The following is a 13,069-nucleotide window of genomic DNA, read 5'->3' on the forward strand; positions in this document are numbered from 1 at the left end:
AACACCATGCTGATGAAACAACAAAGCTGTCCAGGGGGGGTTGGATGTTTCCGAAGTGAGTGCGCCAAGTACCGCATGTCACAAGGGTCAGATGGCACCAAAAGAGAAGCCATGACTGAACAAAAAATGTGCCTCGTTTGTGTCGGCAAACTAACCGTGAAAAGAAGGATTTGGAAAAAAATAAGATCAAACAATGACACGACACTTTAGCAAGAGAAATTAAATAAGCGGAAAAGGGCGAAGGCATTGATGAGGGTTGTCAAAAAGATCATAAACAAAAGAAATAGCCTTTAAATGTGAGGATCTTAAATCACTCCACGTAATTAGAAACAAACCGAGGCACTCTAATCTTTTTAAATAAGACAAGTTGGAAGCCAAGCCAGCAAGCAGCAGGTTCTGACACAGTGGTGAATGGGTGAGTGACTCTGAGTCCGGGGGGGGGGGATACAAATGACTCCAGACAAGAACAAAAAAGTGATGCTGGAGAGCATGGGGAGATGTTGATACACTGGCGTGCCAAAATCCACTCTTACGTTTTGGGCAGTTTGAAGTTGAGGGCTTGTGTACGATGTAAACGTTCCTTGCTAACAAACGGATTCATCTTGAGAGAGAAGTTTGGGATGTGAGATTTTATTCACTTGTCGATCACGGCCATTTTGTTAACTCACTCACCGCCGGTCCCGTTAAAATGAATGTTTGACATCTATAGAGGTTAAAAGGTTAAATGTCAATCCCTAGTTATGACTATAACCAGTCTTTCTTTAGTGGGGAAAGCTGCTTAATTTGACTCTGAGGAAACAGAACAAAGACTTGCATGACATCTTGATCTTCTGTAAATGAGCTAATTTAGTAAAGTCACATGGGTGAGCCAAACGAGAAAGGCATAAGGGTTGCGAGATAAACAATGTGTGAGACCCAGGGGTCTTCTCAAGAGTGAAAGTGAAGAGGAGTGTGGCCTCTCTAATGACCAATCAACACCCTTCTCGCTGCCATGACATCTGTTAGTACTCCAACGGCCTCCGATTTGAGCGCCATGAACGCAACACGCCGCCGCCGCCGGGATCCAATCACGGCAGTTGGAATAAGTGAGCTTTGGGTCGAGGACCAATTCTGACATTTCACAGAATGCCAACGTTCAACCTTTTCGAAAAGTTCTACTACACGAGTTTTGCGCCGTGAATACAAAAGGTGAAAAAAAACACACAAAAAAATCACAGTTCTGCTTGAGGGGGCGAGAGCAAAGAAGCAAGCGGGCGGATATCGAACTAGCGAACAGTAGGCGACCCGTTGGAGACCTTGGGATCACACGGGATGCTGTACAAAAGAGACTTTCATAATTGGACAAAGTGAAACTAAAACATCATGTGGATAAAAGGCCAAATAGTGTCTGCTCTGTACTTTTTAGTTCTAGAATGTCTTGGATGTGTTTCGAGAGGAGAGAATGTTTGAACAGCTATTATTTTGTTATTTACGGCTATTGTTTTCTTAACATACTATTCATAAACAACAGCAACGTTCTCAGCGCGTCAATAAAAAAAATGAAATATCATTCTTAAAGCAAGCTCATGTTATTGTACAAGCTGTAACATTTTTCATAAGAAATTTAATCAGAAAATTATTTCTTGATGTCCATTTAATACTGTAATAACAAGCGATATGTGATATGGGTGTTGAATATTACCTTAGATATTATTACGATATTTAACATGTACCTAAAGAATGCAAAAAATAAATAGTGAATTTTTCATCTTTATGTCTTTTTACTGTTCAGTTTTTGGATGGCGATGCGCATTCAAGGTTACAAATGAACATGGGGAGGGGGTGGAGTCACGCAAACCAAATCATACGAATAATAACGAGTCATGCGTGCTGCTCTATTGTCGCTTTTTCGAAAGAACGAATTGTCTCCGTAATTGCAGCATGAATGTAGTTGTAAAGTGATATGCTGATCTCTTAAGTTTATTGCTTTGTTACTGGAAACAATCTGGCTGGGGGGGTGGGTGAGGACAGGTAGCATCTGTCCCCACCTACTGCCTTGGCAGCTTTTGCATCATCTGCTAGCTTTGGCAGCCTCTTGGAAGCACATCAATATGGCTTTATGTAGCCAGAACCGCTAGTAGCTAGCATGCCAGTCACGCTCTCAGGCAACACTCACTCACAGGCTGAGCATCCAAGGAGCTCGGAGCCAACAGAGCTAAGCACAACTGAGCTTGCATTGAACAGGGAGGCCAAGTCTCCCTGGACCTGCATGGGGGGGAAAGGGCCCGGTGTCTGTCATCCATTCACATACGCGTAGAGCAAAGTCCACAAACATTTCACTCTACCGTTGCTTTGAGCTTTATTTTTATCTATCCGGAGCTAGTCAATTTATGATCCTAGAAAAATATTTTTGCAAAATTCACAATGAATATATTGCCATTTGAATGACAGAAATGATAACAGATCCAAAGATCCTAAATATCATGCAAGAAGCACATTTGTTATTTGAACAGGGAAATGAAAAAACATTGGATGGTAAAGGTCATGCATCATTAGGCACAAAAGCCTATAGCAGCGTTGCCGTAACATCAGAGACCCCCACACGTCTCCCCCAGAGCCTCCTACGCAGCGTCCAATGTAAACAGCCGATTCACGTTTGCCAGATGTTGACAGGACATTGCTATCAACTGAAAATTGATCAGTCACACTTAATACAATACGATAATAAGCCAGCATTACGTTTTTGTCCCAGACCAAAGATGAAGTCATAAACAGATGGATGCTTAGATTGAACAATTGAAGTGTTATTCACTGGCTTATATTTTCTTTTGTCTTTATAATGATGAAGAAACTATTTTAGGATCGCTCAAGTTAGGCAAAAAAAAAAAAAGACCTGAAAAAGAAAACAGTAAAGGAAAACAAAACCATGTGACTGCAGGCCTGCCCGCCAACACGTACATGTCACCGGCAGAGTGCTGATTAAAGGAGGTGTGAAGACTAGTTAACATAGGAAGACACTGAGCATCTTTTAAAAAAAAAAAAAAAAATTTTCATTGGACAACAAGCCTTGTGCCTTTTGAAGTTGACCTAAACACCTGACCGTGTCACACATGGATCTCGTTTCAGGGCCTGCAAGACCAGGATGTGGTGAGGACGGCAAAACAGCAACATCAGCAAAACCACGTGAGCTTTCCATTGACTCAGGCGGGGAGGGAGGGAGGGAGGCGGGGAGGGAGGGAGGGAGGGAGGGAGGGAGGGAGGGAGGGAGGGAGGGAGGGAGGGAGGGAGGGAGGGAGGGAGGGAGGGAGGGAGCCTGTCACTGTTAAATATTTTCAACGCAAACTGCAATTAAATGCCTGACTACTGAAGAACTAAATTGCAGTCACACAACTATAGGAAGTCACATAAGTATTTAGTTTCATTTCATTTTAGTTGAATCAATCATATTTTTAGTTTCAGTCGTGTCTGCTTCTGTGAAATAAAAAGGAAATAACACGTAAAACCAAAGCGATAGATTTCGGCCAAACGTAAGCGACGTGCACTGGTTTCACATCACGGCCAAAGCCTTTCTTGTTATGACTCACAGCTTTAACCCTTTCTACGTACGACAAAAATAAATTGGCTTCAAAGATCACCCAGTTTGTCGTCTTACATAGTCAAAATTTGTTCACACACATGAAATAGTAGATTGATTTATAGGGCAACCGCTTGAAAAACACTCCATAGGGACTTTATGCTTGCAATCGCGTCTGATTCCACAACCTTGAGTCAAAGGACTGAGCTGAACGACCCGCAGAGTGTGCAAACATTGAGCTCTGGAGAGCACGAGTCCGGATATGAGCCTGACCCTGAATCATATGTGGAGGAAGTGGGCTATTACAGCGCAGGCTGCTTGCTGCTTTATGAGTTTGCTTTCAAATCCAATATCACAACTACATCCAAGGGCAACTTTCTGTCGACTCTTTTACTTTAGCCAGGCAGCTGCACAAATCTACAGAAAAACCTTTGTGGGATTTTTGACTTCTATATAATATGGCCAATTTCATTTCTAATATTCACGAGAAGAATAACTGCCAGCAGTTGCGTTCCAGGCCTGCTTTGCCACCTTTTGTCCCAGCGGTGACTGCCAGAATGTTTGACCCACTGGACATAGCACAAAAGTTAATACAACTTGCTGACCAAAGCATGATCTTTCGAAAACTTTTTGGGAAGGTTCAGGGTGCAACGAGAAAGGTGGCTAGCTTACAGACGCAACAGCAGAGCGCAGACTGGAAGGTCAGTTGCAAAGACAGAGAATGCATAGCGCTAATGTGTAACCAAAGTGTTGCGGCTGAGCTTCAGTTGACTTTCTGCTGACCTTGCTTTCGGAGAGACGTCGACCGAGAAGCATAAAGAACACGCTGCCGACATTACGACAACAATTATGGTAACGACCTGTCTGTGCAGTAATACCATCCCTATAGTTACAGCGCAAAATGTTACCTTTCCCAACCAAAGGCATTCATGAGACAAAAACAACCATTTAGACTTTTATTCAAAAACATAACACTTACCTACCTTTTTTTTAAGGTGCATGACAACCAAAAAACATAACACTTACTTACCTTTTTTTTTAAGGTGCGTGACTGCCATTAATTTTGTCTAGTGTAGGTGATTCGCGATGCAACAATTACTCGATTAATCGACCACTAATCGATTACCAAATGAATCCATGAATTTTGATCATCAAATTATTTCATTTGCTTCCACATCTTGAGGGGACACTGTAATTATAATGTATATACACATATACACACGTTTTTTAGCATGTTTAAAAAGCAGTTAAGTATATTATAAAAGTAGTGATTACATTAATGCTTGCAGTAATCTTCTTAGCTATCATATTTACACACAATTGTTCCACTGCACAGGATGAACAGCCTGTTAGAGTCATCGGGTCAGGCAAGTTTGAAACACATCAAATTAGGTCAGAGATTATCAGCGACCAAAAAAAAAAAAAAACCCGCTTACCCGCATTTTTAGTTGCTGAAGAAGCCACATGCAATATCAAATCAAACGTTCTCTCTGGGTTCTCCCTGAAAACAAAAAGGGGAGTCATGAATGTCACAGAACAGAACATTATTTCACAATCCATTTCAGGTAATCGATTAATGATGCCTAGTTTTGCAGTGTTACATATCTGATCTGATCTAGAGCCAATAACGGAATGTTCTGCTCATTCCATAAAGACATAGAGTTATGTGTGTGAGCATATCTGATCGGACATAGGGCACATGTTGTCATATCTTTTAAGGAGGTTAGCAGAGCTGCTAACAAGCACACGACTGACCCAAAAAGCTGTCGAGCCAGCTGGTGTGCCTCTGAAATCCAAATAACGTCCTCTTTTTCTTCTCCTTCTCCAAGCATACGTCAATTTGGCTAGGTAAAATTGTAAAGGCTTACTTGACTCTGCTGTCCATGTTTTAGCTACCGCATCGCGACAGCTCCGTGCTGGCTGTCTGTCTGGCTGTCTGTCGGCGGCGGCGGCGACGTCGGTTCTGAGGCTCAGCAATCCGACAAATGTCCCTCCCCCGCCCTCCACCTTGGTCCCGGGTTTATCGGGCCCCTGAAGAAAGATGTCACATCTCCACATAAAAGGGAACGGTGTCTCTTTCGCCCTTGTTCCGTTAACGTGGGCCCAGTCCCAACCCCAGTCCCAGTCCCAGCCGAGCAGCACAGTGCATATTTCCCACAACAAGCATCACTCCAGGAAGTGCTGTCAGACGGACACTGACGTCATCACGTCGATAGCGGATTTGCCACCGTTACTTCGACAAGAATTATTCATTCGGAATATTTTTCTGTATGAAACTAAATGAAGACTGAAGTAGACCTGGTGTTTTTTGTTTTTAACTTGTTTTTATAAATGACATTAAAGCGATCTGGTGTTTTTTTCTTGGTAATTTGTATTTAAATTAAATTGTTCAAACCACTTATCATCCATCCAATTTTTAACAGAGATTCAATCCAGAATTTCCTGACTAACCACTTGTACACCAATTTGCCTGAACAAAGTGGAAAAATACAGTACAGGTAAAGAATTGAAGGCAAAAGGTGAATCCTCGCATAGCAGTTCAGTATATGTTCCCATACAGCAAAAAGTGAAGGGATTACTATTTGTTTCACAGTCTGACTCACAAATGTGAACTTGTATTTGTCAAGAGACTCAGTTCCTTATTTGTCAGGGGACCAACTCCCTGAAGTCAAACCTGCTGGCAGAATCAATTACAATTCTGACACTTCGATTTCCATCCCGAGGCGGATTTATGCCTGCCTGCCTGACTGACTGACTGAATGTTGTTTCTGTTATCAAGAAAACCCACCTATCTCAGAGGAGTTTAAATTCTCTTTAGACTTTACTTTTCCTTTTCACTTTACTCTCATATTCAAGCAGTATTTGTGTGATGGTAAATTGAAATCAAATCTTGGACGAGCCTCTCTCCCCTCTCCAGAGAGGCTGTCTGGATCAGAGCCAGAGTTATACAGGCGGACTAAAAGGTAATTAAGTGGCAGCAAAATGAAGCATATGGTTTCTGGCAGCGGGATGCGATAGCAAGACTTGGTGGATATATATAAAAACAATCAGTCACATACGTACATGAGGTTTCACACTGCAAGGAACTATGCTGTCAACACTTCCAGATCACATTTATTTATAGCAAATGAAGGACAACACTGTTCACTTCTGTTAACTGAGAAACTTTGCTCTGGATTACTTCGAACTTCTAATTAGTCCACTTTTATTTCAAAAAAGACAAATTACAGCATAGTTTGCGCTGCCTTTTTTTGTCATGTTGAAAACATCCTGCCCTACTTACTGCTGGGCCAATGGCAAGAGACATGAAAACGTTATACCCCTCTGCACCCATTCTCGATTGGGTGGGCAGGCACTCCAAAGAACCATCTATTTGTATACAGACAATAAAATCTCGGTTTCACCTCGTTAAATTTCTAGAATGAGCAAACAAACCCGAGTACAGCTTGCGGCAAAGTTAACTTGCAGCCACAACATCATCATAAATGTAATCTGTGTTTTCTTACGTCCCTCTGATTGTTCTGACAGATGAAGAACTATGGAGGGGGGGGGCGGGGGGGTGATATAAAACATTGAATCTGTCATCCCCCAAGGTTTGCAGATATTTATTTTTATTAAAATTGTCCGAGGGTAAGTGAACCTCATCGTGTCAATCAAAAAAACACTTGTCAGTATTCATTATACTTAACACTAGAGCAGACATATCGTCAGTGGCTTCCAGGAGAAGATAACCTTGAAAGGACTCATTATATGTCTACTCATCAACCTTGCAGTTCTCAGTCTAAATCCTCATATAACTTTCATATGATGGGAAGGTATCCTTGTACTTAGTCAAGGAGAGCCCAGCTAAGATTTTAGCGGGATTATGGGGATTTACCTGCATAGCAAATTACATATACGGACGTCTAATATGCTAAATAGAGTCGATCAATGAAAAGGGTCACAGAGGAACAAACGGCACTCTGCCAGATGTTCTGCTAAAATCTTCAGTAGGATTAGTCCTCAATTGTTCACACAGATCTTTGTGGATTAAAGTTGTGTGGCATCATACTGTACTGTGTATTCTTATATTTGGATCATTTCCCACATTAGAATATCAAAAACATAGAAGAAAAGCACCATCTAAAGGTATTTGTTGACATTTATGGCCTAATTGATGGAATATTTTTTTTAACTCCTCTCATGAGGTTACAATAAAGTTCAGGTTTCAATTTTCACATCAAGCTTTTCTGTGTGAGCTTTGCATGTTCTCTCCATGTTTGCATAGGTTTCCCTCCCTGCTTCTGCACACATTACAAAAACATTCATGTATAGTTTATGAAGTGAAGGCTGCGTGCATGACCTCATATGTTCCATTGGGAAGCTCAAAACGTTTCTATACTGTAGCATCAAAATCAAAAGCAGATTACATTTTTGCGACCCACCCAAAATGGGTGAAAATCACTGCTCTAAATAAACTGCAAGTGAGAATGTGGTGTGAATGGCAAAGCACAAGTCTCACAAAAATGTCTCACAAAATGCAAAAAGACTCAACAATTGACAATTGCTAACGTTGTCAATCATCATCATATATACATTTTTTTTTTAGAACAGACCCTTACATTCTAAAGGAGTACACTATTGATTATTGATTGACTTACGGCCACTGTTGTTCCAAAGACGACTGTGGGGGCGCTGTGGAGGCATGGTCACGTGCTTGTGACGTAATTTCCAAACAGGAAGTCGCGCACTCATAACTGACAGCGACTCTTGCAGAGGCAAGTCAATGAAATAACTCGAGATCGTCACTCATTAGATATTGAAGACATGTTACGTATTTATAGTCGCTCATGAAACCTTTGACAATGCATTGGCAACGTTGTCAAAAAGGAGTAGCATTTAGCATTTTGACTCCCCTTCACGTCCAGTGGAAGGAACGACTTGCAACACTCATGACAAGCACGAAGCTGCATGTGGACGGCTCGAGGCGACCCGAAGACGCGTCGGAAAGCAGAACCGAAACACAACAAGATCTGACAGAGGAGGAGCTGCTCATTCATAAATTACACACAGAAGCGTGTCAGGTAAAAAAAAAAAAAAAAAGATTAACCTTGCACTAGACCATATGGATATGAAATATTTGTCATGTCAATTCCTGGGATCCAGCATTGAAGCACAAGTTCGATGATGTTGTTGTTTTTGTCAGATCCTTCATCTTCTCCAGGTCGTCTCTATTACTCCATCAAGCAGATCCAGTGAGGCGTGCAGTGGTGACTGCCGCCCGCCCGTGTATAGGTGCATCTGCATGCCTAGAGGCCTCCGTCTTGTAAATATTGTGCTCTTGAAGTTGAGGCAAGTTGGCCAAGACCTGAGGAGAGTGTGAGGGCCTGGGTGGCAAAAGCACAATGCAGAGAAGAGGGAGGCTGGGGGGCGGGGGGGCACAGCTACGCCAGCTTGACTATGTGGTCGTGCAATGCCATGTGAAATGACAGGCTGTGTCACCCAAAGGCCCGGGGCGTTTTTGTCTTTGTGGCCTGTCAAAGCTCACCAACTAGTGGGCTCTCAGTTTGAAACAGACTGAGAGGTGACATTTTGGAAACTTCCTGAGGGATGGCAGAGGAGTTTGGTGTTTTTCACTCTCACAGGAGGTGGTTGCATCCATGAACAGCTGGAGTAATAGGTTGTGTCACAAATCCTTTCTTGAACTCTTGCAAGTATGTAAATATGAATGCCGGTGTCACGGCATATTTTTGACTCATGAGAACACACACGTAACGTGCAAATTAATTTATCGTATCATAACTTTTACATCTCTTCCAACGCAACAAGGTCACCTACAATCCTCTTTGACCCAAAACAATCTGTTTATATCTATATGTATGTATATTTATGTTAATTTCAGCCTTCTGTTTGAATGTATGCATGGGACATACATGTACATGTGTCTTGCACTAATTAAAAATACATTTGATTATGTGCAGGCAGAGAAGCAGACGTATATTGATCCCTCCAGTGGCTACAAGGTGTTCACAGAGTACGCTCACCTTCAGCGAGGGAAGTGCTGTGGCAGTGCTTGCAGACATGTGAGCAGCTCCTTTTGTGTGCTTTTTTTTTTTTTCCCCCTTCACGTGTTTCTTCTTTGCTACTGCGCTTTAATTCTGTTCTGTGACTTCTGATTCAGTCTTGAAAACTAACCAGACGTAATTCTCCTTCTAGAAAATACAGTCCCCCGCGTCACTACTGGATTTGTTATTTTATTGTTTGACAGAAATATCAGGCTGGTTCATGGACAACAATGAATATTATGTACCAGTGAGTCTTGTTCAGGCCCGTTCATCCTCTGCTCTGGAAATCCCATCCAGTTTTGCCAGCGTCTCTATTTCTTCTTGTCTTCTGTTTTTCTTTCTTTTCTTTTGCCTTGCCTTGGCTTGCTGCAGCTGTTGAACACCATTTAGTGATTTTGTTCCCTCCCGCAGTGTCCATATGGCCAAGTCAACGTGAAGGACCCTGCAATGAAGACAAGGTTTAATTCTCTCTTTTACGTATAGATCCAAATGTGCCAAGGTAACAGAAGAATCCGCTGCCTTGTTTCAACTGTTTTTTTAGCAGAATGATGAAATTCCAGTAGTGACTGTGCAATATGTAGACGATTCTTCGTTCTTCTCGTTTTTAATCTCAAGGAGAGATTTTTCTCTCGAATCCCGTGCGAAATGCATTTTCACTGTATTTTTGTTGTGAACGTCCATTTTGGAATGCAGCGAGTTTCATTTCTCATTCCTTTTTATGAGAACTTAATTTCTTCTCTGATGTATTAACAAGAGTTGTGGGAGTATCAGGATGAAAACTGAAAGTGCATTTTTTATGTTTGCCCTCAAGATAAAGGGAGAGCAGATAACAGTCGGATGTCAGATAACATCTTGCGCTCCTTTGCTTTGCATCTCTTCTGATTTATTTTCTCCCAAATGCGCAAGCGCATGAATATTAGCATCATTTGCGCTCGGCGTCGGCTCGACTAAACTCGCTACCTTTGACTGAAAAGGCTCGCTTGTTTAAAAATAGGCGAGGGCCGAGGGGTCAGTCCTTTCTCTCGGCTGTTCTGCTTTTACACCACTTGATGGAATCAGGCTGTTAACAAACACGCCGCCGACACGGACGGCCAGCCGGTCGGCCGGCCGCCCCACCGGACTTGGCTGCCTCCTGGCAACACTTGGCTAAAGCGCATTTTCCCCCCGCGGCAGCTCTCCTGAGCCGCCGCCTAATGAACTCCGCGGCCCTCCTTCCCCACTACTGCAATACGGCCAGTCACGTTCAAGCGCCTGCATACGGACGGACGGGCCTTAGAAGAAAGAGCACAACACCCCGTGGCTTCTAATGGGCTAATCTAGAATAAAGGCTACGCTAAAGAGCGCACGGTTATCGCAGCCAAGAGCTGGCTGCGCCGATACGTTGATGTGAGCTTTGACTCGTTAGCTAGCGCATGTGGGAAGGAAGACAGCGAGCGCCGTGCCTCCGGGCTCCCAACATGTCACGCATGCCCGCTCGGGCAAAGGAATGTGTCTGCCGCCGAATTGCGTCTGCGCCGACAACGGCCGCTCGCTCGCTCTCCTCCTCCTCGGCAGGTGGGTCCTAAAGGCAAAGCGCTCGCTCGCTGGGTGATGGCGACACAGGCCCGCGAGCAGCTACAAGGAGATTTCTGATCCCAGCAGTGCCGAGGAGGACAGGTTCTCGGGGACGTGTCGTCGTCAGGCGGGATGAGATGTGAATTTATGTTGTGTTATTGTAAACCGAGGCAGCCGAGCGTGCGGCGGCAACATTCTCGGGCGGGATGGTGAAGGTGTCACACCCATCAAGTAGGTTACCTGGGTCCGCTTGCCTGGCTGCCTGCCTGCCGCCCGCACATTTTGCCCCGGGGACTCTTCTGTCGCTTTCAAGGTGACGCATTGCCACTCAGGCTCTCGGGCTATGAAATAGGCCAACTTTCCATTCGCAGTCCGTTTTGGAAGGTTGTTGTTTTGGTGACACAAACAACACAGTCAAACCATTCAATCTGGTGGAAGGAAGTTCTTTTAGTCCTGCTGAGTGAGCTCTTTCCATTCATTGATCACATCAGCGATCAAAGTCAATTCCACAGAGGAGAATGACTTCATGTTTTTATCCCCAAGTGTGAAGCCAAAATGTACTTTTGTTTTTTGTGAAACTTTTTGGAAATGTTCAGCATATACCAAGAAAGAACTCCTTGCGGTTGGGTGAACATCCGGATGAGGTGGTTTTTATTTTTTTATTTTAAGATGATTATTTATTCACTGAATAATTTTCCTGATATCAGTCCATGAATTGCCATTGTTCATTCAAGCAAAGCGTTGCTACTGAAGAGCAACGATTCTGTATCTGCATCTTTCCTCTTCTTTTTCAATTAAAGATGAAAGTTTTCCACAAACACTTTCTTTGTTTGGTCCGCAAATTACAGCAGCTAGCCGGACACCAGGCGTTTTGGACGGAACATCTCCGACCTTCAGCTGAAGCATATGCTGCATGAGAGCAGCGTGCGCCTTTCTGCAGGACCATGGCATGGCACTCGCCACCACTGCCGTGCCGCCGCAGAGCAAAAGAGAGCTGTCCACTTTGTAACTGTGACCAGACGTGCTCCAGTCGCAACCAGTTGACAGGCCGAGCAGCTCCCTCCTGCCTCAGCTGTCCCCGCCGCCCTTCTCTCCATCTCAAACAGGCAGAGCAGCCCCGCGGCGGCCAACGGCTCGGACCACAGTCACTTACAGCATCTCCATCACAGTCGGCCACACAATGACACATGCTTGGCAGGGGGTCAAAAAAAAAATTGGAGTGTCATTCGTATGATTGCTGAAAGGAACATCAGTCCCAGCAATTGGCTGGGCCCCGCCTTATTTATTAGAAGAGTCTTGATGTTCAAGCAGTATTTGAGCAGCATCAACGTCTGGTCCACACCGACCAATGTCAGCTCCCCCTCAGGGTAGCATGGTACTCCAGCAGATCCCTGTGGTAGAATTAGTGATAAAAACATGGCCGCTGCATGACAGTCAGGGTGCCAGATTCCTTCGGACAAGCAGGGCCGCAAATAGCTCAGAGGGCCACCGCAACTGGTGCACACGCTGATGCCAGGCCCAAACCGTGGCCGCCAGATGAGCCCAGATAAAAGGAGACACTCACTGGCACCTCAACGAGGTACTCTTTTTTTTGGGGGGGGGGGGGGGGGCATGTGTGGGCAGATAGGCTCGGTCTGCGAGGACTTGGGGATCGGAAGGTCGTAGGTTTGGCGCCCATCAAAGCCAGAAGCCTATATACGGACCTTGTGGTGGAGAAAGTGTTGTTCGATGTTTAAAGGAGAAGGACAGAGCCAGTTTTGACAACATAACAGCCCTTGCAAACGTTACCTAAACCTACACTTTGTCGTAGCGCAGTAAAGAACATCCATCCATCATGTTACCTTGTCCTTTCTAGTGTGGCCAGATATGGACTCATACGAGCACCAGCTCCCCTGGAGGATAGTCGGTCCCCAGGGGA

The 13,069-nt window shown here is 44.1% G+C and overlaps 2 protein-coding genes and 1 long non-coding RNA gene across 5 annotated transcripts in view; 2 read left to right on the forward strand and 1 right to left on the reverse strand.

Annotated features, from left to right (window-relative positions):
• The window catches only part of dennd1b (DENN/MADD domain containing 1B), a 65,602-nt gene extending 59,843 nt beyond the window's left edge, over window positions 1-5,759 (reverse strand). For all 3 annotated transcript variants that reach the window (XM_085929141.1, XM_085929140.1, XM_085929139.1), the window contains exons 1-2: window positions 5,422-5,759; window positions 4,990-5,054 (exon numbers count right to left, since the gene is read on the reverse strand). In XM_085929141.1, the coding sequence (XP_085785267.1) occupies window positions 4,990-5,054; window positions 5,422-5,438 (82 nt within the window). In that variant the 5' untranslated portion in view covers window positions 5,439-5,759. The remainder of the gene's footprint in view (window positions 1-4,989; window positions 5,055-5,421) is intronic.
• Window positions 109-5,590, forward strand: LOC147047623 (uncharacterized). The gene is made up of 3 exons (XR_015068055.1): window positions 109-415; window positions 3,106-3,162; window positions 5,446-5,590. It is a non-coding gene; the product is annotated as an uncharacterized LOC147047623 (long non-coding RNA).
• Window positions 5,760-8,300: 2,541 nt separating the features above from the next.
• c13h1orf53 (chromosome 13 C1orf53 homolog) lies at window positions 8,301-12,724 on the forward strand. The gene is made up of 4 exons (XM_085928241.1): window positions 8,301-8,616; window positions 9,514-9,615; window positions 10,009-10,067; window positions 12,117-12,724. Exons 1-4 carry the CDS (start codon window positions 8,383-8,385, stop codon window positions 12,193-12,195), a joined length of 474 nt encoding a protein of 157 aa, XP_085784367.1. The 5' UTR covers window positions 8,301-8,382; the 3' UTR covers window positions 12,196-12,724.
• The last annotated feature ends 345 nt before the right edge of the window (window positions 12,725-13,069 follow it).

Source organism: Syngnathus leptorhynchus, chromosome 13 (genome assembly GCF_054491065.1).
Source record: "Syngnathus leptorhynchus isolate UIUO chromosome 13, UIUO_Slep, whole genome shotgun sequence".
NCBI classification, from domain to species: Eukaryota; Metazoa; Chordata; class Actinopteri; order Syngnathiformes; family Syngnathidae; genus Syngnathus; species Syngnathus leptorhynchus.